The sequence below is a fragment of the Emydura macquarii genome, unplaced genomic scaffold (genome assembly GCF_026122565.2).
Source record: "Emydura macquarii macquarii isolate MOO-44397 ecotype Brisbane River unplaced genomic scaffold, CSIRO-AGI_Emac_v2 contig_295, whole genome shotgun sequence".
In the NCBI taxonomy this organism is placed as follows: Eukaryota; Metazoa; Chordata; order Testudines; family Chelidae; genus Emydura; species Emydura macquarii.
The window spans coordinates 12529621-12557158 of NW_027130432.1; the positions used below are offsets into that span (position 1 = coordinate 12529621).

At 57.9% G+C, this 27538-nt stretch overlaps 1 protein-coding gene across 2 annotated transcripts; it reads left to right on the top strand.

The window, feature by feature from the left end:
* The first annotated feature begins 120 nt into the window (after window positions 1–120).
* MMP15 (matrix metallopeptidase 15) lies at window positions 121–26144 on the top strand. 2 transcript variants are annotated; one of them, XM_067552539.1, is made up of 10 exons: window positions 121–782; window positions 12242–12390; window positions 12943–13065; window positions 14291–14598; window positions 15690–15851; window positions 16865–17106; window positions 17667–17805; window positions 18638–18788; window positions 19563–19678; window positions 21159–26144. In XM_067552539.1, the coding sequence occupies exons 1-10, from the start codon at window positions 483–485 to the stop codon at window positions 21647–21649; spliced, it is 2181 nt and encodes a 726-aa protein (XP_067408640.1). In that variant the 5' UTR covers window positions 121–482; the 3' UTR covers window positions 21650–26144. The 2 variants fall into 2 exon arrangements, with proteins under 2 accessions (XP_067408640.1, XP_067408650.1); XM_067552549.1 differs by lacking the exon at window positions 21159–26144 and adding an exon at window positions 20932–21035.
* The last annotated feature ends 1394 nt before the right edge of the window (window positions 26145–27538 follow it).

The following is a 27538-nucleotide window of genomic DNA, read 5'->3' on the forward strand; positions in this document are numbered from 1 at the left end:
TTAAGGCCCCGCCCAGCGGGGCGGTGCTGCAGGCGGGGGGCGGGCCCGGGCTGCTCCGCTGCGGCCGGGCTGCTTGGGGGCTCGCTCCGCGCACACACGGTCACCGACACCGAGCCAAGGGCGCCGCGAGCCAGCGAGCTCTGCGCTCCGCCTCGGCGAGGGGAAGCCTCGGGCCGAGCCGGACGCGCTGCCGGGCGCCCCAGTCCCCGCCCCCGTGAGCCCCGCAGGCGGCCGGGCCGGCCCCATGGAGCGGGCGCGGGGGGCTTGAGCGGAGCAGACAAAGGCGGCGGCGGCGGCGGCGCCCGGAGCGGAGCCAGCGCGGCCTGCGGCCCCCGCGCAACTTCCCTGCGCCAGCCCAGCCATGGGGGCCCGGCGAGCCCCGGCCGGCAGCGGCGCCCCGGGAGCCTAGCGCGGGGTGGGTGGAGCGAGCCCCGCCGCTTGCGGAGCCCCCAGCTGCTGGGCTCGCTGCGTCTCGGCCTCCCATGCCGCGTGCCCCGGGACGGGCGGGGGCTCCCTGCGGAAGCGCCGGTCGAGGACGGGCGGGCGGGTCCGGCCCTGAGCCGGGGCAGGGAGCGGCTGCTGTTGCCCCCCCGGGGAGCGCGGGACGAGAGGCGGCCCCCATGGGAGGCAGCGATCGGCTGCCCGCCGCCAGCACCACCTGGCTGCCGGGCTGGACTCTGCCCCCGACGGGGCCCGGCAGGATGCTGGGCTGGAGCCTGCTGCTGCTGCTGGCTTCCCTGGGGCGCGGCGAGGCGGCGGGGGACGGAGAAGTCCATGCCGAGGTAGGGCCCCTGAGGATCGCTTGGCTGGGTGGGTTAAAGCCGATGCATGCCAGGGGGCAGCCCGGCCCAGGGCCCCCTGCCAACACCCCGGGCTCGGGGAGCCGCCCTTAATTTGCCCGGCTGGGCACTGGGGGTGGGGAGGAGCTGGTCTGGCACTGGCTGGGGTTTCTCTTCCGTGATCGATGACTACTGGAAATTGTTCACCTGCAAATCAACCCAGCAGCTACCTGGCCTGTCCTCTCCGCACCGGTGTTAGGGTGGCAGGGGCCATGGCACCTTGTGGGTGTAGATTCTTTGGTTGCTTCACCTGGAAACGGGCTTTCATAAATGCACACTTGGCTCCCCAGACGTGTGTTGATCTGTCTGCACTTGTGCTTTGAACCTGCCTGTTGCTGTGGTTTTCATTCTGCCCACTGTTTAAAAAACCACCGCTTTGTTTTCCGGCGCCCTGTGGGGGGCAAACTGGCCTGGCTCCCTCCGAGCTGACACGGAGCCCAGTCACTGAGCCCTGGGCCAACACAAGGCCTGGTGGGTTCAGTTGGGGGGTGCGATGCCAGAGAATGGGGGTGGGGGGCTAGATTTGTGGAAAGTGACTGGTTTTGAATAAACACTGAAAAGAAAAAAGAAGTGAGCAGGTTCTTGAGATTGGTTAGGGCTTGAGTATAAATCCCGGGAGGGCTGATGAGGTTAACGCCCTGCTCTGCACTGCCCCAGTGCTGTATCTGTCCGTTTCCCTTCTCCAGCACTGATTTTGCTCTCTTATACAATCCCCTCTGTATCTATGCGTGTGTAGATGGAACAGCACGCTTGGCTCCTAGCCTCTCTGTCACACGGGCTATCCATGCACACATATTACATCTGCACGGTTTTGGCTGGTGGCCCCTCCTCAAGTGTCTAAGGTACTCGCTCTTCTACTCTAGAGATGTTTTTGGGTTCACCTGCTCCCCCATCACCTTTGCGCCAGCCATACGTTTCTGTGTACAGTCTCTTCCCAGGCTACTGCCTACCCTGTCTTCCTCATGAGAGAGCCAATCACTAAAGCAGCCGCTCTGCTGTGGGGCTGTGCTAGCTCAACGGCATGCGAGGGGAGGGAGGGGAATGTGGGCTGGGAGCGAGCTAAGTGGCACGAGAAAATGCAACCTGCTTCAAGTTCAGGTTGAGACCAGGGCCCATGCTGCTGCCATGCCAGAGTCTAGAGGTCCCATCCTGGTCTCGGCCTCTAGGTCTCTTGGCACCTAATCTTGCAAGATGGCGGATGACCCCGACTCCAGAGGAGTGGAAGGCACTCAGCATCTTTCAGGACCAGGCCCTTGACTAGTACAGGCTGGGAATGCAACAGAAGCAGTGGGCCAAACTCTCAGCCTGAAGAGGAAGCTCTTTGTTGCTTATGGGGCATCCCTTCTACTTGCTGTTGGAGGAGGTGTCAATGGGACCCTCAGAGAGGATCTGCTCCACCTTCCCGGGCAAGATGATAGCCGTGGTGACATGGCCTAATCAGGGAAGGTGGAGACCAATTATGCTACGCAAGGCCTTCACGGAAGCCACTTGGCCATGAACCAGACCCTCCCTCCTGGCTTTTGTCTCTTGCTTGTGTTCCACTGAGCAAGATGGTGTTTGGGTGAAATGGAACAGGGCCACTGATGAGAAGGAAACAAGACGTGGGTCTGATAGTCGTGTCCCATGTCATTTCTCACCCCGCCCCCCCCAGGTGCTAGCTGGCATGTATCATGGCAGTGGCTCATCTAAGGCCTACCACTGGAATAGCAGGGGGTGCTGTAGATGGGGAGCTGTGAAGAAACCACAGCTAAACTAGGCAAGTTGGGGTGGAGGTGAAATAGTTGAACTTTATGGGGAGGAGGAAGCTGCCTCTGAGGACTGCAGCCCCGTTGGCAGCAGTGTCTCCCTGCTCGGGGCAATGTTCTGTTTCCCCCGTTATCCCCATGTGCGCTGTGGATAACAGACTAGAAGGGGGTTGGCATAGGCAGGATGTGTCGCTCCCTATTTATATTTGTGCGGTCCCCACCCTTCCTCACTTCCCCCACAAGCCTCTTGGAAAGCAGGCGAGGCTCTCCCTGCCCCAGGAGCTCTGCTGTCTGCCCACCCGCACTGAAATGTCACAGCCTGACGGAGCCAGCGACAACCAACGGCTGGAAATGAGGCAGGTGCCACCTCCTGATGGATGCAGAGAACGTTTTCACCAAGTCACCCCGGTGCTGGCGCATTTCCATTCTTGACCCTGAGGATCAAACAGAGAGACCAGGGCAACTGTGGAAGCCAGTGGGTGTCTTGCCATTGAGTTCAGTGGGAGCTGGATGAGGCTCATACAGGACCCAGATGGACTTCCCTCCTGTAACAAGTGATGTGTGGAGTGAGACAGTTGCGTGAGGAATGGACAGCAGAACCTTTCACCGCCCGGGCGTCCCTTCCACGCCAGCTGCAGGTCATGGCATGGGAAAGCCGCACCAGGCTGGATAGTGACCCACGGCTGTTACCAGCTGACGCTGGTTCGGTGGCCAGTGCAGCTGAGGTGGCGGTATCGTTCCAGCCCTGGAGCTAATGACTAGGTGTCTCCAGCACATTGGGCCCCTGCTGGCTGTTACAGCTGAGAGGCTAAGGATTGACGGGCCTGCAAACACAAATATCCTGCCCCTAAGGGGATCCCTCACCCTGCTGTTCCGGTGGTGGGGGGTGAATTGCTGGGCTGTGGTGTGGCAGGGGACACTTACACTGGCTCTGTGGATGCACAGGGAGGGCTTCACCTGGCACTATGCTCCCTTCACTAAGAAACAGCATGGGTGGGGGCAACAGATTCGGGCCCCAAGTGGGGGAGGAAAAACCTCCTCGTACTGCCTCCCCCTTAGTGGGAGACTCAGAGCTTGGCAGAGTTGGGTAAAGCAGCAGCCAGAGAGGCCAAGGAAGTAGAGGACTGGTTTGCATGGGGCGGAGGGGATTCGCATGGGTGCATACAGCCATTTCCCTTGTGAAAATTGTCTGTCTCGCCACTGCCCTTGAGCCGTGTCTGGGGAGTGTAATCAGGGCCTGTGCAGGGGGACCCAGCCTCGCAAGCTGAGCATTTCCAGTTTCATCTGGAGGCTTTCTCTCTCTCTCTCTCTCTCTCTCTCCCCCCTCCCACTCCCCCACCCCTGCCTATGGGCCTGGCTGGAGCTCTCTGTTCTGATAGACTCCTGGACCAGAGCTGCGTCCCCTCCCCCAGCACTTCAGCTCTTGCCTTCAGAGCCACCAACCCCAGTTAAAGGGCTGAGCCGAGCCCTGACCTTATTCTAAGGGGCCGGGCTGGGCAGGGCAGGGAATTCCTCCAGGGCTCTGATTACAGACTCTGATTACAGAGCTGGATCCCCCTCTGCCCAGCAGGTCACTTAGCCACGCCTGGGGCTGGGTGCAGCCCACTCTGGAAATGCAGAGGTCATGAATCTGGCCTTACAGCGGGGACACTAAATGCTTAGGAGTCTGGACAGTCTCCAGCTCCACTCTCTTCCCCTCCTTTGGGCTGAACTCGGCTTGAACCCTGGAGGTTCGAGTTGGGCTTGCTTAGCTCCTGTCCGGGCCTGTCGCTGACAGGATCCCAGCTGTCGGTATGTCATGGAGAAAGTGTTACCCTGGCTCTGCTGCCTTGGGAAGCATGGCAAGGGCATAGTAAGCCCATCCCTGTGGCTGAGACAGTGTTACAGCAACACCCAGATCCCACGCGCCGCCCGCAATGGCTCTGGCACAAAACTGCCATCTGGGACCTTCGGGAGACCCACTGTCAGCCAAGATAGCAACCCGCATTTGAGAACATGCTTGAAAGGTCACCTTGGCTGAACGGAGGGCCCTTTCCCCAGTCCTAGTAGCTGGGAGGAGCGTCTCAATTTCTGCCCTCTACAACGTCTTTAATAACCTATTACAGAGAAAAGAAAAAGCAAGCAACTTGCTAACCTCGCATCCACTTCCAGCCAACGAAAGGCAGCTCGCAGCATGCAGTGAGCAAGATGTCCAGCAGGGGGCAGCAGACTGCAAAACTTTCTTCCTGGGGTCTGGATTGAATACCAGCTGGAGTTTCCCTGGGAGTTGACTAGAAACTAAGATTCAGTAGCAATCACAGGACATAGTGAGCATCAAAAAGGTGTTACTTTTGTCAGATGGAGTCAGGTGAATTGAAGGTTTCACTTCCACAGCAAGAGGCAGTGGATTCCAGAAAGCTCCGTGTTTCCTCTGAAGACCAGGGGACTGCCTCTTTTTGTTCTGTTTGTAAATGGGGTTTTGATCCATGGCTCCTCCGTTCTGCTACAGTGCAAGCAAATAATAATAAAGCACTACCTGGTCATCAGGCCAGAGTCTTGCAAGTATTTGCTCTCACCTATAGCGTGTTTCTAGCCCTTCCACATTGTGAAATGTTGGCCATTAAAGTGTGAGTGTCGTTTGACTGATTACAATGGAGGTTTTGTAGTAGCTCAGTTGCTATTAAATGTTCACAGCTCAATGCTTTCAGAGAACTGAAAGGCAAGGAAAGCTGTGTAGGGGCAAGGGTGTTGGAGTGCGAGTCAAGCAGTGTGTGCTCTGCAGTCCCAGCTTTGCCACTGATTTGCTGTGTGACCTTGGGCAAGTTCTTTTGCTTCTCTGCGTCTCACTTTCCCCATCTGTCCTGTCTCTAATAGAGTGTAAGCGCTTCAGGGAGAGGCTGTCTTTTATGATGAGTATGTACAGCATCTAGCAGCTAAAGACTGGTGTAATGATTGTTAATACGTGTCCCTCCACTGGGTTTTCGTCACCTCGCAGTGTTCATGGGAAGCTGTTCTCAAGCTTGGGAAGTTACTGCTTCCACCTTCAAGAGGAGCTACACTGATGCAGTGGCGAAAATATCCCAGGGGGGTGGGGAGGAGGGAAATAAACACAGTCTGATCTTTTCTCCACGTGGTATTTCAGTATGTCCTGGGGGGGCTTTGCTTTATTGTCCACACCCCACCTGGAACAAAATCCTTCATCTGGTGGAGTTTAAATGTTTGTGTATAAGCAAAAACTGCTATCCCCTTCCTCATGTGTGTGAGGCAGGGTTACCTAGTGGTCACAGCAGATGATGAGGTGGCAGGAGGCCTACCACTGACTTAGTGAGAGACACTGCCCAAGCCCCTCCCAATCTCTGAGCCTTTATCCCCATTTCACAGATGGGAAAAAGAAACACCCAATATGTGAAGTGCTTGGAGATCCTCAAATGAAAGGCACAATCTGAGTGCAAAGTCATGGGGTCCTATAGCCTGCGTTTTGCTTCAGCAGCCGGGTATTAGCAGAGAGTCTTTTGATTAGAGGCAGGCAGCCAGAATGCAGGAGAATGGATTGAGAGGAGCTACTCACCCCCTTTGAAGTGCACTGCTCCCCCCAGAACCAGAGCCCAAGTTAATGGCCCTGACAGAAGAGTCCTTTTGTATCTGTTCCTAGTGTGAGCATGATCTCATCCAGTCACTCTGAAACCTAACAAGGACAATCACACTGTCGCCATTAGATCTGTTTCACTAGTGATCATTTTAGCAGAAACATCCAACTGAAGTGCGTATCCCACAAAGCCTCACATGCCTCCTTGGGCATTGAAAACTCTCATGTCTCCTGTGATGCATGTATTATCAATGCAAACATTTGTGGCACATTAAAAACTGAAATATGGGGCTAGAATACACTGAACTGAATTTAATCACAAAATAAATGAGCTGAGGGCTACTGCACCTTCTTGTATTATTCGATTTAATTCATTCATACCCTCCAATACTAAATATAAATAAGCTTGCACTGAATTTCCATCCTGCCTCACCAGTGTGCCATCAAATCCGGGGCCCCTTGGCAGAATTTAGCGCACACAGAGTGAAGGTCTATTACAGATCTGCCCAATGGACACTCACGCCTCGGCTCTTTCTGCAGACACATCAAACAGCTGGACCAGCCAGCTCTAAATGGGTGGGTTCAAGCTAAACTGCAAGGAAGGATTAAGCATGAATGGGGACTCATGAGCCTGCCACGTTGGCTTCCCATGGCGATAGGGTGTCAGTGGCTAGCGCTAACACTGCTGGCGCATGAGTAAGGTTAGAGTTCTGTTTAAGATGCTTTGCTTTTGACCTGTGGGTAGAACCTGGAGAACTTGCTGGCGGCAGCTTTTCTAGCTGTGACAATAGGCGGCTGCCATACACAGCAAGAGCATGAGGGAGCGGTGCATTCGGGGGGGACCCACATTCCTTAGCACAGTGACCCTTCCACCCAGCGGTGATGGTTAGCCGGGGGCATCTCACTGCAGGGCTGTCAGGGCAGCAGATTACTAAGTGACCTCCTGACCGCCGAGCTTGCTCTCTGGTCCAGCTGCAATCCTTTTGGACCTGGGCCTTATTCCTTCTGTGGCACCCGTCCCAGGTAGGTGGGGCTGCAGGCTGAGTCAGCTGCTGCTCCATGCTTGCATGAGCCGGCCGGGCCACACATCCGACTGATGGTGATCTGGATCCTGCCGATGGCGGGGTCTTTCTGGATGCTGCTAGTGTAGCCAGAGGATTAGCTCTTCGGCCCTGAAGGCCTGTGAGAGGGTCAAGCACACCTGGGCTGTGGGTCTCTGCCTCCCCCACCAAAGGCCAAGCCAATTCCTACCTGCAGACACCAGCCTCATGGCCTGGCCTTCGCTTTGCAGCTATCAGCTCTGTCCAGCAGCCCCTACCCTGCCTCCCAGTCTCTGCTAGTGTGCAGGGACCCCCCGTGCAGCCAGGCTTCCCAACACACAGGGCTGCTCACGGAACGGGAGCTGCATTCTTCAGCCCTGCCTGCCCCAAATGGTGGGGTACCAGATGTCACCTCCCTGCCCGGGGGTGGCCGTGTTACTCTCCAGACACTCAGATGGTTTTGTGGCTTGAGCCCTGCACTGCCTTGAATTCTTGGCTTGTTCCATGAATGACCTTGGGCCAGTCATTTCAATTGTCTGTGCCTCGCTCCCCCAGCTGTAAAATGGGGATCAGGATCCTTCTTTTCTCCCTGGTCTGTTGAGATTGGAAGCCCTTGGAAGCAGGGACCGTCTCTCTCCCTGGGTGTGTACAGTGCCCGGCCCTCGCAGTACAGCTGTCATACAGATCAGAACAGATGTCTCGTGCCTGTAGATCAGTTGGCTGTGAATCAATCCAGTGATTTATTAAAAAAAAAAAATTGTCATTCCACTAGGAGTTAATGAGGGCTGGTATCAGTGTAAGGAAACTAACCACACCGGCTGCTAGGTCTCAGGAGTGCATAAAGAAACATGATCCCTGTTTTTAATGGGTTCCAAGAACTTCTCCCCAGCAAACACTCAGGGCTGGGATTTGAGCGAGGTTGCAAAGCACTCTGCGATCCTTTGTGTGACAGGATGCATAAGTCATTATTGATCTGCAGCCCTGGCCCGGGAGCTGTGTTTACAGCTGATGGAGCAGAGAGGAGATGTTGTCAGGGCCAGATCCTGAGATGTGCTGAAGACTCACGGTGACTTCAGTGGGAGACACACCATGGTTAGGGCCTCTCAGCCCCCGACCCAGCTCTGCTGGGCAGATGTTAAGGAAGCTGAGCTATTTTGTGCTAGGCTGTCCCCAGCCAAGTCTGTGCTGAGGGATGGAATGCCCGACTGGCTGGGCAGCTCTGGAATGGTGCAGTGGCCGGGGGAAGCAGAGTGAAAAGGGCCATCCTCTTTGGAAAGGAACCAGCTCCCTGCCAGGCTGGATCCATGGGAGTCTCCCGATAGCAGGGTCACAGCTATGGCTCAGGATGGTGGTACCAGTTGCAGCTTCTCACACCGCTGAAAACCAGATGCCACATAGGCCAATGGGCTGATTCAGTACGAATCCACTTGCCTTGTCGATGCCCAGACTGGCAGGCATCGGCCATTGTGGAGCGGGCAGCCGGGAATCCCATCGTCAGTCACTGTGCCTGGATCACCAGACTCCTGTTGTACGAAGGTTTGCCCATGACACACCATGGAAACTGTGTATTTAGTCCCTCCGAGAGGCAGTCCTGTGTGCCGCACGTTCATTCAACAGGGGGCCAGGAGTCAGGGGAGCTGGATTCTAAGCCCGAGTCTGCCACTAGTTTGTTGTGTGAACGTAGGAAAGTCATTTCCTTTTCGATGACTCAGTTTCCCTATCTGTAGCACAAGGATCATGAGCCCTCTCTGCCTGCCTCCCTCACTGAGGAGTGAAGATTCATTAGTTAATTAGTAACATGCTAATTATTTGCAGTCGAAGCCAGTCATGGTTCTCAAAATACTTCCCAAAGGGTAATGGATCCTCACAAACCTCCCCGAGGTAGACACGTCTCCATCGTACAGGTGGGGAAACCAAGGCACAGCAAGATTAAGTGACTTGCACATGGTCATGCAGTGAATCAGTGGCAGTAGTGAGACTAGCGCGCAGGAGCCTTAGCTTCCAGTTGGCTGAGAGCCCACTAGAACCCACTGTAAGCTTTAGCACCAACAAGTAGTGAAAAGGGATGTAAGGGTAGCTCTGTCTGTCTGTCTGCCTGCCTGCCTGCCTGCTCACATGGAGGTGCTTCACTGCAAGAGGCAGCAGGGCCTGCTCAAGGGCTGGTCAGGATGTTGTGCCCGAGTGGTTTGTCATCTACAAAAGCTTAATACTCCCAAGAGGGGAGGCTCCTCTCAGATCCTGAGTTCAAGCCACGCGGGCAGGGCTTAGCTGGTGGCTGTGGTGTTTGGCTTTGTATCCCTGCTACTGCTGCCTTCCCCGCTCCTCTCATTGGCATTGATTGGGGGCCCATCACTTCCGTGTCAGGTGAAATAGTCAAGGAATCCTTCACCTCATCAGCTGGGCCCTGTGGCTTAGAGGATTCACTTGAAGGCAGCGTTCTCTGGGGCTAGGCGGCTCGTGTTGCGAAGGACAGCCCTAGAACAAGAGGGTTTGCACCTCGGCCCTTTGCTGGTCTGGGAGCCCCCCGCAGACCCATGGATGGAGTCGGAGACGGGATTTGCACTAGCAGAGTTAATCGCAGCTTTGTACTGCTGGATGTGGCCGAATTGTGCACACTTCTCAGCCTCGGGCCAGGACTGCACAAGGGAGAGGTTAGAGGAAAGGAATCACAGATCCCAGAGCTTCTGGCTACACATTGTGATTTGTGCCTCACCTGCGTCCGTTGGGTGGTGCGAAGCCACTCTCCCAAACTGAAGCTCTCGCCTTGCCGCGCTGGGCACTGGCCTTATGGCATGGGCAGGAAACAATAAGTTCTTCTCAAATAGTCCCAGGGGGCCAGAGGGGAGCTGACTCAGCAAATTGGCTTATTCTGCCCTCTTGCCCCCCCCCAGCTGCTTTTAAAGAACGGCCAGATCAATGCGAGAGTGCTGGCTGAATTAGCACAAGTGATTTTGCTTCAGGCAAGCAGCCAGGTATTTCAGACAAAGAAACCATCTCCGCTGTCGCCTGCTTTATACCCACCCTTTCATCTCTGTGGTGCTGACTCCATTTACCCCGCAAACCCACCTATATGACGAGAAACTGAGCTAGTAGGAAGCATCGGGTGGGAAGACAATCCCCTCCTGAACTTTCATTGTGCTGGTCTCCCTCTTGTCCCCTCTGCCCCACTGTCATCTTCCTGTGGGTGTAACCTGGACTGTGAACTCTTCAGGCTGGGATGGGGCTCTGATTTGCTTCCCACTCATAGACCCCAAAACACTTCACAAAAGCAGGTATCATGGTCCCCATTTTAGTGCTGGGGAAACTGAGGTAGAAAGTTTGGTGGCCTAATTTGCAAAGGTGCCAAGCACCAGCAGAGCTAGGGATGGATCTTTGGCACTTCTGAAAAGCAGACTTTGATGGGCCAGGCTTTCAGTTCAGCTCCTCAAGCAGTGGTCAGATTCTCAGAGCTCCAGCAAATCCTAGCCCAAGGTCCCTACACGGCACCCCATAGGGTATGTCTCCCACCCCACAGGGTCCTAGAGCCTGGGCTCCAGCCGGAGCCTGGATGTCTACACAGCAACGAAAGCCCGAGGGCACTCCTGCAGGCTTTTCTTTGCTGTGTAGACATGCCCACAGTGAATCAACGGCAGGGATAGGGACAGATCCCAGATCTCTGATCTCCCAGGTTAGTGCCGGATATATGTGGACCATGCTGCAGCCTCCCCCCTCTGTAAACCACCACGCACACATATAAAATGAAACACTGGCTCTTCCCAGCCTGCCATTTGCTCTGTATTTTATCTCCTGCCCCACCCATGGGGCTGACCTGTTAATCTGCCTCTTTGAAGTTCCCCCTAAGGGAACTCTTGGCTGCAAATGGCTGCTTGTGAGTGGCTTGGCCTGGAGCCAAGTGAGAAATAAGGAAACACGCCTGCAGCTGGTGCTAACGATAGGGAAAGGGTGGGGGTAACCAGCACTCCTAAGGCAGCAGCCTGGTGGTGGTGGTTTTGCATAGTGCCATGAATCAACGTTCCCTTTTCCCCAACCTCCCATCCCACTGATCCTCCTCCATTTGGATTTGCCACCCCCCTGGGCTATATTCCCGGCCTGCACGCCGCCTCCGGACCGATACTCATGTGCTGAGGCTTCCTGGAATCTCCTTGGCCATGTGACTGGCACAGCGCCCGGCTTTTCACCCCTCTGCCCAGCCGCAGCGTCCCCTTCTCTGTGACAGGCATGTTTGTTGCCAGTTGTTGTTACTGTCAAGCAGGGTGGCCCGAGTGAGGATACATGATCTGGGCCTGGGGAGGGATCCGTTCTGCCCATCAGCCTGGCAGGCGCACGTGTGCAAAAGGGAGGTTAAATATAGCAGGTAAATAAAAGCAAAGGGGCGGAAGAACAGGAGTGAGATTAAAGCCTTATCTGGAGTGTAAACAGCCCCCTCCAGCCTCCTGGGCCTGGTATGTCAATGCCCACGCTCCCTCCCTCGGGATTTGTTGTTTGCTCAGAGCTGCAGCAGGCAGGATCCCAGGCCTTCGGAGTGGTCCTAGAATTGTTTATTTGCATTACCTTGGTACCCAACTGCCCCGAGTGAGGTAAGGGCCTCCTCGTGCTAGGTGCAGTACACAGTCACCGTTACCCAAACTGGGTCGCAGGGGGGTGGATCTGCCCCAGGCAGCTAGCAAGCAGCACCCCGTGCAAGTAGGAGCAGTTCCCCGGAGCAGGGTTTCCAGGCTTGTCCCGTAGCCAGCTAAATTGGACCCCAGAGCTAAACCTTTGGAGCCTGGCACACTGGCCTTTCTGTTTCGTAGAGGGAGATGATGGGGAGTCTGATAGGGGAGAGGGACTGTCCATGGGGAGGGGGAGTTGTTTCCCAGGGGCCAAATGGGGCAGTGGAGACTTCCCCCTCCAGGGTAACGATCCGTCTCCAGACCAGGTCGGCCGCCACACACAGGCCTGAGCTGGAGGTGGACGGTTTGCTGTTTTCTCCCCAGCCACTGTGCCAGCCAGGCCCCCAGGAGAGTGGGTACGGCGAAGGCTCAGCATGTGACCCCTGTGCCTCCCTTGCAGGCCTGGCTCCGGCTCTACGGCTACCTCCCGCAGTCCAGCCGGCAGATGTCCACCATGCGCTCGGCTCAGATCCTTGCCTCCGCGCTCTCCGAGATGCAGAGGTTCTATGGGATCACGGTGACGGGCGTCCTGGATGAGGAGACAAAGCTGTAAGCACCCCTCTCATGGGAGCGGCTGGCATTAACTCCCTGCTGCTCCCCTCCCGCCCGGCTCTGGGATGCCCCCAGGAGACACAGGCTCTACGATCCAAGACTCCAATTGTAGGGGGCTGGCCCAAGGCATGTGGAAGGGGGGCGCAGCAGCAGCCTGAGACCCCTTCCCCAGGGCGATGGAGGAGACAGGGCCGTCCTCCTCCCCTTTCAGCCCTGAAGGACCCAGCTCCCTACGCTCTGCATCTGCCAGACATCCCCTTCATCACCCCAGCCATAACAACTGCCTGACTCTCCCCACTGCCAGGCACCCTCAATGGACAGGACAGGCCCCCCCACATCTAGCTTCACACTGGGCTTCCCGGAGCCTACGGTCTGGTCTCCTCCAGCACCTCCAGCTGGGCACTGAGACCCCACAACCAGTGGTCCTACACTCCCCTCCTCCCCCCGTTTTCTGCACGGCAAGGCTGCTGTACGCGCTGTCTCAGTCCTAGAGTGAGCCCCACGGTCGCCATCCTCACTCAGCGGCTGCTCTGCTCGGCTTCCCGGCAGGTGGATGAAGCGGCCCCGCTGCGGCGTCCCAGATCAGTTTGGAGTGCAGATCAAAGCCAACATGCGGCGGAAGCGGTACGCACTCACCGGGCGGCGCTGGAGCCAGACCCACCTGACCTTCAGGTATCAGCCCACTGGGTTTTGGCATGGAGCGCTCTGCGTCCTCACTCGTGCATCGCCGAGGCTGCTCACCCTCCCAGGTTGCTGGGGCCAAATGCAGGATGCAGCAGGGGCAAATGGCTCGTCCCCAGGGCCTGATTCTCGCTTACTCCAGTTTTACAGGGTGTTGCTCCATTGGCTTCAATGCAGCTACACCATGATTTCCAGCAGGGCGAGCGGAGGAAGGCCATGCCCAGGGCACAGTCCAAGCAGGGTTAGGGTTCGGGATCTGCTCTGCAGAGGGGCTGGGCTCCAACCGCGAGGCATGATCTCAGCTGAGCCGTGCATACAGCAGGTGGCCGGAGCTCAGTGCTAGGTGCTAAGCCACTGCCATGTCTGCCTGCCCAGGGGCTGTGCGGCTGTTACCTAACGAATGGCCCACTGAATAGATGCTGTGAGTTGATGCCGCGCCACTGGCTGTCCTGGAGGTAGCCCATACACGCCGGGCCGAGGCACTGGCCTTCCAGCAGTGACACTGACTTTCCTTCTCGCAGGGGACAGTGTTCTCTTGCTTGCTTTGCTCCCACCCGCTCGGCCCCCCCTTCCTCCAGCCGGGGGACAGAGGACGGTTATAAAACATGGGGTGGGGCTGTTAAAGAGGTCCCCAGGCATGAAATGAGGCGATAAAGGGATGTCTCGGGGCCCTTTGCCAAGGGATCGACAGGATCAAAGAAGAGAGCCCCTAGGGAAGGGTAGGGCCCAGCATTCAGGGTCTCACAAAGCTTGATGTAACCCACTGGTCAACTGTCCGCCCTCACCCCACCCCACCCCACCCTGTATGGCTGGTCCAGAGAGGGAGCTCCCTGCTCCTCTGCCGTTCACAGGAGATTTGGGGGCTTCCTTCCCAGCTGAAGCCAATGGGACATTTGCCATTGACGTCAGTGGAAGCAGGCTCGGTCTCCCCCACCAGCACTTAGCTAGGTCTGTGCATTGGAGCTGCAGATCCTGGCTTCAGTCCCTGCTGGAGAAAGATTTGGATTACACTTCCAGCACATGAGTAATCCCCTGTGAAACGGTTTTCAGGTGGGATGAGAACTTTCCCCCTGCAGGGTTCCCAGCACAGACCTTGCTGCATGGGGATAGGGGCTAGAAACCAAAGTGAAACTGACCCATCCGTTCCCTCTCCTGCCCCAGCTTTTCACGCCCCTCAAGCAATCACACACACACACCCATGTTTGTGTGCCTCCAGCATCCAGAACTACACGGATAAGCTGGGGCGGTACCACTCCTACGAGGCCATTCGCCAAGCGTTCCAGGTGTGGGAGCAGGCCACGCCCCTGGTCTTCCAAGAGATCCCCTACGATGACATCAGGCACAAGAGGAGGAAGGAGGCCGACATCATGGTGCTCTTCGCCTCTGGCTTCCACGGAGACAGCTCCCCCTTCGACGGCATGGGGGGGTTCCTGGCCCATGCCTATTTCCCCGGCCCCGGGATGGGCGGGGACACGCACTTTGACTCGGATGAGCCCTGGACGCTGGAGAACACCGAGGTGTCTGGTGAGACAGGCTGGCGCCTTGGGAAGGCTGGTGATGGGGAGAGAGGGCTCAGTGTGGGGAGGGTGAGTCTCAGGCAGAATCTAGCTGGGAGATGCAGGGAAAGAAAAACCGTCTTGTGGCTGAGGAGTCGGGACTCCTGGGTTCTCTTTCCAGGGACAGTCATAGAGGGGTCACTTATGGGGTGATTGCCCTAAAGACGCTGCATGGATGGAATTCTGAGCGGCATTGCTGAGATGCTGCACCCAGCTCTGCTGTCCGCACTTCGGTGCAGAGTGGGAAGGGTTCAGAAAAGAATTAGAACAGAAAGTTGAGAGATGACTGTGGTCTACAAGCACCTACACAGGGAAGAGATGTCCCCTAGTTCAATCTAGCAGGAAACAGCATAACAAGAAGCTGAAGCTAGACCAGGCTGGAAATAAGGTGCGCGTTTTGATGCGTGCGGGTGATTCGCCATCGGAGCAGCGTACCAGGCTGGGGCGGGTTCTCCGGCAGTTGAAGTCTTGAATTCAAGGCTGGAGGTGCGCCTTGAGGTAAAAGACCTGCTCTGGCTCAGCCGTCAGTTGCAGGCTTGAGGCTGGACTTGCTGGCTGAGGTTCCCTGGCCTGTGTTGTGCAGCAGGGCTCGCTTCTAGCTTTAGCATCTATGGATCTGTAGCGAAGGCCAGGGTGAGTTTCCCACTGGGACCACGGCTGGCCAGGGAGGGGAGGCAGCTGTGTCTCTTGCCCCGCACGACACAGCGTGAGTTGAAGGCTAAAGGGGCGGCTGATGCGTTGGGCACGCTGTCCTGCGTGAATTTACTGGGGTGGTGAGTTGTGTCCCGATCCCAGACACAGCCCTCTCCTCCCCTCCGGCACGTGGTCAGGGAGAACCACAGAAAAGGTACTGGCTGCCCTCGGTCCTGGGACAGAGAGCCTTCCCTCAGGGCACAGGGTGGTCTGGGAGAGGGGAAAGGATTGTTAACCCCTTGGGAGCTGGGCTGCAGGAGACCCAGGCTTGGTGAGCATCCTGAGTCTGTCCACCCTGCTGGGGGCGGCCCCCAAGCTCGCGGTGTGGCTTCCGCCCGCCTCTAACAGCGCCTCTCTCCCTCCCAGGCAATAATCTGTTCCTGGTGGCCGTCCATGAGCTGGGGCATTCACTGGGCCTGGAGCACTCCAGCAACCCCAGCGCCATCATGGCTCCCTTCTACCAGTGGATGGACACCGAGAACTTCCAGCTGCCCGAGGATGACCTCAAGGGCATTCAGCAGCTGTACGGTGAGCGGGGACACGGCCATGGCCACACCCACAGCCTGCGTGGGGGCTGGAGGGGGAGTGGGGCGCGGGGCCAGTGGGAATGGCCAGCCCAGCTGCGGTGTGTGCAGCTGCAGCACAGTGGGGGTAGAGACAGGCAGGGTCCAAGTCCCGTCCCCCTAGACAGAGCATTAACCCCTTCATTGCTGCCGTTAACCCCTTCGTTGCTGCTGAGCCGCCAGGTTTCTGTGCAGCGCCCATGCAGAGCAAAGGGGGCGGATACATCAGGTGGTGAGAGGTGCCCCTCTGCTCCTTCCTCAGACTTGCCCCCTGTGTCCCATGAACCCGCTCTGCAGCTCCGGCTGTCCCAACCAGCCTCCCGGTACCAGCCCCAGCTCTTCATTGGGGCTGGAAGTGACTTTCCACAATGGCTCAGGCCTCTTCCTCGCTCTCCTGTCATTTCCGCGCTGTGCTGAGCGTGAAGCTGTATGGGGGGTGTCACAGTGGGCGTGAAGCACGGGGCAGGGGCTTCTTGCCTGTTGGGCTGTGGCATGGGAACCTGGACTAGCGCTGGGGAGCCGTCAGAGGGGCTAGGGAGACAGAAAAATGCTTCTCTGCCCCTTTTGCAGCAGACAATAAGGAGTTAATGATTTGCCATTCCACCCCCCAGCCAGGGGTGTCTCCAACCACCCAGCTGTAAAGTGGTGAATGTCTGTCCCCTGGGAGGAACTGGCCTGTCTAGTAAAGTGCCCTGCCCTGCCCTGCCCTGCCCTTCCCTGCTCGAGTTGTGTCATAGACCCTGTACTGCTGACAGCGATTCCCCTGCAGCTGTAGTGGCAGTGCTTTTGGAGCCATCAGTGCCGAGTTCTCACCCTGCTGACTCCGTGCAGTGCACGAAGATGGGGGCACAGTATGATGAGGCCCAGGTGCCTGCAGATTGGTACCAGCGCAGCACATTAACTCCAGTCCAGCCCCGCCTAGCTGGGCTGCTTTAGACATTTGGGCGTGATTCCTCACTGCTCCCTTCTCTTTCCCAGGTCCCCCGGATGGGCAGCCCCAGCCCACTAGGCCCCTCCCTACGGTGACTCCCCGCGGCCCTGGAAAGCCAGACCACAGACCCCCCAAGCCACCTCCCCCTGACAAACCGGATCGGCCCCCGAAACCAGGCAACCCGGACCGGCCCCGAACCACCGACCGGCCTGACCAGTATGGGCCCAACATCTGTGATGGGGAGTTCGACACTGTGGCTGTGCTGCGTGGGGAAATGTTTGTGTTTAAGGTACCCTGCCCTGTTTCTTCATCCTCCTCTGTGCCTCCCTCCATCCCCCTCAGTGCCCCCTCCCCAGCCCTGGCACTGCCAGCGTGCCCTGTGCCAGAGGCCCTTTCCCTCTCCCTTCCCAGTGGCTGGTCACGGGACCAGACCTTAAGCTCTGCTCCTCTCTAGACACCGGTGGGCTACTTCCCCCCTCCACTGGCCCCTTCCCTGGCTGCCGGTGCCCGGCCTGCTGCCCCCACGCTGAGCCAGCACCCCAGTGTGCCTCTCTGCCCAAGGCCGGTGGAGGGTGGAGGCTGGTGAGGAGATCTGCCCCAAGAGTTAATCCCCAGTGGGAGGGCCGGAGTGGGCCAAGCCCCAGCATTGCGCTGACGCAGGGAGAGGGCCCAGGCAGTGGAGGCTAAACCCCACCAAGCCCACGGGCGCTGGGAGGGCTCTGGAGCCCCCCCTTTGTCCCGCTCTCCTGCCAGCCCTGCTGCTCAGCCGGCCCAGGGCCTGGTTCCCCCGTCGTGGCCATTCCCCTGGACTGGGCTGCGTGTCCCATCTGGCGGCTTGTCATCTTCAAGGGCCGATGGTTCTGGAGGGTTCGCCATAACCGGGTGCTGGACAACTACCCCATGCCCATCGGGCACTTCTGGAGGGGCCTCCCCGGGGACATCAACGCCGCCTACGAAAGGCACGACGGCAAATTCGTGTTCTTCAAAGGTGAGGCTTTCGGGGAATGCAGAGCTGGAGAGAGAACCATTGATACTCCCTGAGCAGACTCCCCTCCTTTGCCAATGCCCCTCAGTCCTGCCCACAGCCCCTGTCCCCTGCTGCCCCAGCCCTGGGCTCTGCCCCTCCACACATGCCCAGCTCTGCTGATGCCCTTCATCCCAAGCTGCCGTGCCCTTGACCTGGGCTGTCCCGGAGCATGTGGCAGTGTGACCCATGGCAGACGGGCACAGCTGGTCTTCAGTACCTCCCTTCCACTTGGACTTTCCACCGTTGTCAGCAGGGATCAGACAGAGTGTTCCTGACCTTCAGGGCCTGGGCGTCCCAGTGGCACCCTATGGGGCAGCCTGGTGCCAGCGTCTTGAGCCCTGAGCCTCCCCCAGGCTCTCCCTGGTATTTCCTGCCTCCACGTGAAGGTGTAACGAGAGGGCAGGTCAGCGAGGATTGGAGGCAGCGCCATGGCAGAGCTGTGGCATGGGGGCCATGCCCAGCTCCGCTGGCCAGGGCGAAGGCTCCGGCTTCATGAGGAGGAGTCCTGTGGGGCTGGCAGAGCAGGGGATGGATGGTGGCCAGAAGGGGTTGCAGCTGCTGAGAGAGGCCCCGTCTCAGGAGGAGAGCGGGGCCGGGTACCAGAATACGGTTGCTGAGCTGGGCCCTGAGGAGTTTCCCAGCGCCATAGCAGCATGTGGTCCCGGGCGGCTGGCAGGGAGGGCCCGTGGGGCTCCAGCGCGCTGGGCTGGGTGGGGCAGGTGACTTGTCTCAGACATGCCGCAGCCTTTCACTCCCCCGTGGCCCTCCCGCCATCTCTGCTTTCCCTTCCCAGGGGATCGGTACTGGCTATTCCGGGAGGCAAACTTGGAGCCTGGGTACCCACAGCCCCTCACCAGCTACGGGCAGGGCATCCCCTACGACAAGATCGACACTGCCATCTGGTGGGAGCCCACAGGACACACCTTCTTCTTCCGCGGAGACAGGTGGGCTGGGCCTGCTGCGGTGAGGGGGCCCTGATGGGCCATGCGGACGGGCAGGGCTTCCTGTGCTCTAGCGGTCAGAGCAGGGGCCTGGCTGTCAGGACCCCTGGCTTCTATTTCCAGCTCTGCCACTGACTCGCTGGGCATCCTGGGGCCACGCTCTGTGCCTCAGTTTCGCCATCTGTCACATGGGGACAATGGGGGGCGCCCCCAATGTGAAGCGCCTTGAGGTGGATGGATGGGAGGCGCTGAGCTTTGTTTTTCCTCCTGCCCGATGCAGGGTTGCTCCCTGCAGTAGGGTCCCCAGGGCTGGGCCCAGCCCCGCGTGTAACATCCCAAATGCTAGCCCTGGGCCCAGCCCCGCGTGTAACAGCCCAAATGCTAGCCCTGGGCCCCAGCTGCCTCCTCCCCTGCACCTGGGCTGGCAGCCCTTCCCCAAGCTACGCAAGGCACCGCCTGTCTCTATGCCTCAGTTTCCCCTTCTGTGAAATGAGGGTGATGCTGCTGCTCCTTCCACATCTGCATAGTGCTCTGGGGTTCCAAAGGTATCATCCTGTGTGTCACTGAGCATCTGGTTGGACTGGGATGGGTGGGTGGCTGGAGCATCCCCCTGCACTTCTGCAATCTAAGCAGGTGGGGTGCCCCTTGCTGGTTCTAAACCGGGGACGGAGCTGCCCCGGCCATGCTGCATCCCACAAGAATCTTTTCTGCCAGGGTTCTGCAATGGGGGGGCTGCCTGGGTACCATATGCTCACGGGGGCGTCCGTTCTCGTGCAGGTACTGGCGCTTTAATGAAGAGACCCATTCTGTGGATCCCGGCTACCCAAAGCTGATCACCGTGTGGGCGGGAATCCCTCCCACGCCCAAAGGGGCCTTCCTGAGCTCGGATGCATGTGAGTGAGAACAGGAGCCCTCTGCGCTCTGTGTAGGAACCCACACCCCAGCTGGGAAATCACCCAGCACTGCCCATCGGCACCTGTATTAGATTCAGAGGGGCAGACCCCACAGCTGATGTACCTGGGCCCCACTCCCAGGAAGTCTAAGATACTGCACCCGATGACACCAGCTGACAATCTGGCCTGGGAGCTCCAGGGATAACAATGTCACTGCCCTTTATGGATCTCCAGTTCTGGCTGCAAAGATTACAATGAGCAAAGCAGGGAGGGTTCTTTTCATCCCTTTATCTCTAACATCCTAAACCCTTCTGCCATGGGTGTGGGAACAAAGTGGCCACAGGCAAAATGAGAGGTAATTCTGTGGGAACTTGGTCATTTCCCTGTCTCTACCCTGCCCCCTTTTCCCTCTTTCTCTGTCCTGCTCTGTATTATTATTGGTACTCCCCTTTAATGCTTTGAGAAGCAGCTGATTGGCTTTTTCAACTGCCCAACTGACCCATGTGTGGAGCCCCTGGCAGATTGCAGTCTTCTGCTCCCCCTTTGTCCAGCAGGGAGCCAGGAAGGCTGCATCAGCCTCTCAGCCTTTATGCACCTGAATCCTTTCCTCTTGTTCACACTGGGGCTGCTGTTTTCTGGGCCGTGCAGCTCCCTGTTGTACGCCTGGTTCCTAGTACCAAGTGGTCACTGGAGCAGCAGCGTCACGCGGAGCCAGGTGCAGCAGAGGCAGGAATGGAGACTCAGCTTGTGGAGGGCACGGACCTCTTTTTCTCACCGAAGCAGAGCCTCGTTCAGAGTTCCAGGAAGTCCAATTTCCTCTGCTCCGTTTCCTGGTAGCTGGAGCATAACCTGCTCAGCCAGTCAGTCTAATGCCCGTCATCTGTTCCATTCAGCAGGGCTCTGAGCTGCTAAAATCCCCCGGGGGGCAGTGCTGAAGTAAAGGGAATTGTTTGTCCCTGGTGGGGAACAGACTACCAGCAGGATGTAGCAAACAAAGTGCTCCTTCATACAGTGGGTAATGGGATTCTGGCCCCAGGGAGCGATAGTCAGCTCCTGACTGAGTTTTAAAAAGGAGGCTGCTGGGTAATTAAATGATCAATTAGATTTGCACTAAGAGAAATTAACTCACATGCTTCAGGGCATCAGCCCATTCCTGCAGGGGTCAGGAAGGAAATCCCCCTTCACACACATACTTCAGCATTGCACAATTAGCCAAGTGCATTATCACCAACTTTATTCTCCTTCCTCTGAAGCATCAGTTATTGGCTACCACCAGAGGCAAGGATACCAGACAAGATAGCCCAATGAGCTGATCGGGTATGGCAGGAGGCAGAACACCAGACAAGGTGGCTCTCTGGTGTAGTGGGGCATAGTGGGGTGGGATAGCAGATAGGGTGATTCTGGGGTGTGGTGAGCCCTTTGTGCTCGGTGGTTAGCAGACTTAGTGGCGGCTAACCTTTTCTGATTGGCTCCCTTCCAGCTTACACGTATTTCTACAAAGGCACCAGGTATTGGAAGTTTGACAATGAGCGGCTGAAGACGGAGCCGGGGTACCCCAAGTCCATCCTGCGGGACTTCATGGGCTGCCACGAGGCGCTAGTGCCAGATCCCGACCCTGGGCCCCGATGGCCTGACCTGGACAGGCCTCCCTTCAACCCAGACAGCAGGGGCACCGGCGATGACCAGGATGGGGGTGAAGGGGAAGCTGAGGCACGCCCCGGCGGCCGGGGGGAAGAGGAGGAAGACGATGAGGATGACTACGGCGGCCGCAACCGGGGGAACGGCAATGATGTGGACATCGTGGTGCAGATAGACAAATACACGCGGACCATGAGCATCATCATGGTGATGGTGCCCCTGGTGCTGCTGCTTTGTGTTCTGGGCCTCATCTACGTCATCATCCAGATGCACAGGAAGGGGGCCCCTCGGATGCTGCTCTACTGCAAACGCTCCTTGCAGGAGTGGGTCTGATCCTGAACCCCCACCCCACCCGATCCCCCTCCCCCCCACCATGGTGCTAACAAAGAAGCTTGAGAAGACGAAGCCCCTGGAGCCTTTCCCGGTCTACTTATACCGAGATTTTGCACATTGAGTTGAATGCGCTCAGCCAGGCCTGCTTCCCCCTCGGTCACTTTCCTTGGGGACGTAGGAGATGCCTCACCACAGATTCCGTGCCTACAACCACCACCACCCCGCTCTTTCTGTGCCTGGAGCAAGGCAGAAGAATGTGCCCATGATCCGAGTTGCTCTCAGCGTTCCCGCTGGGTGAGGGAAGCCATGTCCGTGCTTTGTAGCCCCCAAGCGCCCATGGATGCAGGGCTAACATGGGAGATCTGGCGTTTGCTGAGAGCCCCCATCTCTGCTTCACAGACATGTGTGGACACTGAGCACATGGGAAGGGACAGCTGGGTGGGTTTCCTTTGCGGCACTGCTGGCCATGGGGGGTCTCTCCCACAGGCTCGGAGGGACCGAACTCAAAATGCTTCCTCAGCTCGGCTCTTCCCCCAGGAATCAGCCATCCTGGATGTTTCCATTTGTCGCCCCTACACGTGCCGTGCTTGTGTTCTCTGTGCCCCTCTGCACTGCGTCCTGGCTGGGCCCGTGGAGCAGAGGGAGCGGGGATCCCTGGTCTGGATGGCTCACGCCTGACAAATCACCAGTCTGGTCAATCCTAGCAGGATACATATCCCAGCAGGATACGTCCCCCAGCCCAGTCTGAGGGAAGGGAAGCCTCTTCCCGCAGAGATCACTGAAGTCCTACAGGAGAGGCCCTGCTCCTTGACTCATCCAAGGCATTCTGGCTCTGATGTCTGTTTCAGCTCCCCTGCTCCTCTCTGGGTCAGGTGGGCCAGCCAGTCAATGCGCTGCCAGGGAGAGTGGGATACCATCTCCCCATCCCCGCTTTTCGCTCTCCCGCCCAGATGGTGCTAACTTCTAGCAACAGCTTTTCCCCATGAACAGAACACTGGTGGCAGGACCCAGGGGAGACAGCCTCTTCAAGGAGCTGCTCCTCATGGCTGTCCACGGCGTTTCAATGCCAGGGAACAGAAAGGGGGAGGGGCGAGGTATTGAGAGTGCAGGTGCCAGCTGGAGAAATGGATTCCAATCCTGGCTCAGGTCATAGGTGACATGAGTTTGATGGTCTCAACCTCAGGTCTAGCAGGCGTTTTACCATGGGGTGTGACCGGATAATACATCTGAGCCCCTGTTTAGGAAGGACCTCATGGCTAGAGTAGCTGGAGGCAGGGGGCTGCAGGGCAGGACTGAGGGGCGTTGGCTGAGCTGGGTGGGTGCCCAGAACTGGAATAGCAGAATATTGGCAGAGCTGAAGGTGCAAAGAGAAGCGTGCTCCACCTGCACCCAGCCCGAGCCTCTCTCTGCTACTGATTACCCAGGGTCCCCCAGCAGAGTGTGGTGCTGGCAGGTTGCCAAGGCGTGCTGAGCTGGGCTCTCTGGCCCAGGCAGACAGGGACGGGTGCGGACATCACTGCATTTATTTCCTGTTTAACTGTTTGTAGCTGGGAAACGAGTGGGATAAGGAGCCTAAAGATAGCAGAGGTCTCTGAAACCTGCCCTGGGAAGGCTGGCCAGGAGCCGAGGGCCTGTGTTTTCTCCCGGCCCCAACGGGATGTTGTTCAGTTCCCATCAGGGCCTCCATCCATTGGGAAGATGCTCTTAGGATGGAAGTCAGGCTGTAGCTGCTTTTCATCCGCTTCCTTCTCCCCCGCCCCCCACTTCCGAAACAAACAACAGCCTCCGGGGCCTGTGGGAAATGGGGATGTGAAAGCAGCAAGCTCTGCTGCCCAGCCCCCACTACCCCAGAGCATTGTGGGTGATCAGCGCCGCACTGGTACTGCCTGAGAATGCTGTGCTTGGGGGCGAGCAGCTCTCGGGAGGAGGAGGGGGGCTGTGCTGCTTAGAAACTCTGCCAGATAAAAGCTTTTGTGGGAGCCAAGGGACAAGCAGACGCAGGCCCTTAGCTTGGGCGGAATTAAGCTACGACCGCTGTAGAGATGCTCAGGCTGCTGGAGACGGGGCAGCAAGGCAGGATAGATGCTTTCCCAGGTAGTTGTTTGGTCTGCAGCCTGGCAAACGCCTGTCTTCTGAGGATTAGCAGCCACTGCGTAGGTTCCTGGTAACTGCACCACTGACTTAGATTGCAAAGAAGTTGTGACCTTATCAGGTGTACCTCTGCCTTGAAAGTTGGGATCCACCAAGAAAGGGTGTGTAACAGGACCAAGGAACAGTTGCCGGTGGTGCTGAACACCCAAATCTAGTGGGTGCCACAGAGGCCTTGCTCCTGATCCAGAGGGCAAAGCCCACCATGCAGATTCTGCCAGCTCCTTCATGCTTGCACCAGATATGCCGGCTTTACCCTGCAAGGGGAAATTGTCCCAGCACCACCAATGGGCGCAAGGTGGAGAAACAGGTGGGATTTACTGTGGCTCCCTGATGCCTGTAATGTGAGCCCGAACGGGCCTGGCAAAATCTGCCTTTTTTCATGGATGAGTCAAATGTTGGTTGTTTTGTTATCGTGGTTAAAGGGCCAGCAAGCAAAATGTGTGTCTGGCCTAGTCCATATCCATGGCAGTTTTGCAAGGGCGAGTGGGGTGTGTCTAGGCAGAGGTGGGAGGTGTTTGCAGCACACCAAGGGATGAAAAGCCTCCGTGGGCCTAAAGCCAAACATAAAGAGCCAGCACCTTTCCGGCAGGAAATCAGCATCTCTCCATTGACTTCAACAAGGGTCTCAGCTGGTGTGAAGGGGGGTAGCGTCATTGAACTCAGGGGACTAGATCCCCAGTGCATGTAAAGCCGCACAGCCCCATTGCCTTCAGTGGAGCTGTGCCAGTTTAAACCAACTGAGGATCTGGCCTCATAGGCATCCTTCTCTGCCCCACACTGCCCCTGATACTCCGCTGGAGGTGAGATGGCACCGCTGGGTCCCTGGGAGCCTGCCCCCATCACTGTGTGCATAGTCGGGGCCTGTGGCAAGGTCTCGCAGGGGGGATGGGGACTAAGGGAGTGGTTCCAAACCAATGCCTCACGGGCAGGGCAGTTTTATGGGGCTAGTGCTGATCTCATCACCTGTGCCTCCGGGCATCCCTAGCAGGAGGGCACAGAGCCCTCCAGCTGAGCTATTTCTTTGCCACTGGGGCACCCAGTGAAATATCAACAGCTCAAAGGAGGAAACTGTTGGGGAGCCTGGAGGACTGCATGAAATCACTCCTCCGGGGGCCTGGCTTGATTCACAGGTTAGGACCCAGTCAGCAGAGGCACTTGTGCTTTGTCACCCCATAGTGCTGCGCCCTGTATTGCAAAGGCTGGCATTTCTCCCAGGACAGGGAGCTGCCAGGCGAGATCGTCAGCCCTCGGGATCGGGGAATCTCGCTGGAGTCCCCAGGAGCGTGGATCCCATCACTAGAGCAGTCCTCGCTCGTTTCCCCTGGGCCTACCCCCCTCCATGGGAAAGCACGGACTCCAAGCTTCCCCAGCAGTGACCATGTGGTCACCTTTGTTTGGAAAAAAGTCTTTTGTTGGCTTCGGCCTCTTGTCTTTCCCATTTGGAGCATTCCCAGCACTGAGCAGCCAAAGCCGTTCCCCTCTTTGAGCCCATCTGGGAGCCGGAGCTGGGCTGGAGCCAGGCGCTTGCAGAGCCATTGGCTTTAATGAATGGAAAATTGTTCCATTTTTAAGCGCACAGGTGTGTGCTGGAGAAAGTGCATTTCAGGCCAGGGCTGGCACCGAGCCCAGCTGTTCCCCCCCCTCGCTCTGCCTTGTGTCAGGAACTCACGCCCTGCCTTCCCAAAGGCGGCTCGGCTCCACTGGAGCAGCATTACCCCCTCCGGGTCTGTGCCCCCCAGGGATCCTTCCACCTCTCTCACCCTGCTGATGGAACCGTGCAGGGGTGAGCTCATCACAGCATGAGACAGACGGTCCTCTCCACGCCAGGGTCCCAGCCAACTCCTGCTTGGAAAGGGCCACAAAGTGACATCCAGCCAGATCACACGGCGCTAGCAGGTCAGGCAGAGCTTAGGGTTTCAAGGCTGTCAGGCCCTGCGCCTCAGAGGACTTTAGGGGCCTAACTTCCAGTGCTTTCAATGGCAGTTAGGATCCTAAATACTTTGGAGGAGCTGGGCCTCAGACCCCATTTAAATGTGATGGCTCTCACCCTTTGTCTCTCTCTGCCCCGGCATCTCCCAGGGCCTTCGTCAGCACGGGGGAAAGGGACTGGATTGGAGGGGAACTCGCCCTACCCCCCTCAGCTCTGCTCTGCTCCCCATGTGAGGCAGAGAACAGGCCCCCTGGCAGTAGCACGAGAGGCCATGTCCCACGTGCATAAAGCTGGTGGTGACATCCGGCCAGGCCATGCCCTGTCCCTTGTGGTGTCTGTGTGTGTGTGTGTGTTGTTTTTTTAATGTCCATGCTGGTCATGTTTAACTGCTACACAATAAATCCTACCAAACCAGCCGTGGGCAGCTGTCTTGTGCGTCCCCTCCCAGTGACAGGCCTCCCCTGGGCCTGAGTCCCGTTAAACCAAGGGGCAGGGACAACTTGCTGCAGTTCCACTCACTAGCCCCCTGCTCCAACCTGCTGCCCTGGGGGACTCTGCGCTGGCCCAGCCCTGCCCTGGCGCTGAGCACCCACCACTCCATTTTAGCATGTTCATGGGTGCTCTGTGGCTCACAGGACCAGGCCCCTTTGGGGCACAGGAGCAGTTGCCCAGCCTGTGCAGTACTGGGCCAGGCCGTGCCATGGAGATAGGCATAGTCCACCTTGCGCTGGACCTGCGGAGCCGGGCGGGGGTGGGGGGGGAGGGGGGGGTGTGACAGTGTACCAGGACCCAGCAGAGGGCCATCCTAACCAGCCCAATCCAGCACGGTGCTGAGCAGGCCCTGCTAGGTGCGCAGTAGCCGCTGAAACCAAGAGGTCGCCTCCTGTGGGGCAGGGAGAGCCCACAGTGCATGCTGAAATCTGGCTATGGAGGGTGCTCAGTGCAGGATGGGGCCTGTAAACTGGCTCCACGGGCACAGCCTTGATGGGCGTGGCAGAGACAGCCCAGGCACCGTTCCACGGGCATGGGGCATGAACCCGTTGGGCGCGTGCTGACAGCGCCCAGGCTGGGCCAGTGTAACACCAGGCGGCCCCTCTGACACCATTTTGAGTGCAGCGATGAGGTCTGCCCATGGGATACGCTGTCCCTAGCACAGGATACGCTGTCCTTGGGCCACAGAGTGGTGTGACGCTGGCCTTGCAATGGGAGCAGGGCTGGAGCCTGAGGTTCCTCCCCGCCCCCCCAAGCTGGGACCAGCTCGCCTGCGTTTGAAGGAGCCTGGCAGAGTTCAGCTTGCATCAGTGTTTTTTGGGCTGACCCGGGCCCAGCTGAAGAGGGTCACTGGGCTGGGAACTCTTTGCTGGAGCCCCACCATTGTACGCAGCACCAGGGGACAGTCTAGGGGCTTGGTCCCCTCTTTCTTGCTCACACCCACAGCTTCTCCTCCCGCTTGGCTGTGAGCTGGCAGTCGGGCCCCCACTCTGTCCGCATCAAGCACTAACACTACACCGCCGCGGTGTGGACTCGGAGCCCCTGCTGCTCATACTGATGTCAGTCACGGTTGTGGGGACTTCAGTCCCTCGGATCATCGGGCCCAGACTGCCCTAAAGGAGAACTAGGTTCCTCTACGTGTTTCCTGGGGTGGCTGAATCCATGTGTGTGGGAGGGAAGGACAAAGAGCATCTCAGCTGTAGTCCCTGCAGATCATGATGTAGAAAGCACCATCTAATTCTGCCATGGCAGAGCTATGGTGGTGCAAATGGGGGCCTCCTAGGTGTGGAGGGTTTAATGGGAGGATTAAGGTGCCT

What these genes read in the sequence shown, in the direction of transcription:
- MMP15 (XM_067552539.1), top strand. Translation starts at nt 483, where the DNA reads ATGCCGCGTGCCCCGGGACGGGCGGGGGCTCCCTGCGGAAGCGCCGGT. An exon ending in GGGCATTCAGCAGCTGTACG is followed by an intron (nt 15,852 to 16,864) that starts GTGAGCGGGGAC and finishes TCTCTTTCCCAG; the next exon opens with GTCCCCCGGATGGGCAGCCC. An exon ending in CTTCCTGAGCTCGGATGCAT is followed by an intron (nt 19,679 to 21,158) that starts GTGAGTGAGAAC and finishes GCTCCCTTCCAG; the next exon opens with CTTACACGTATTTCTACAAA.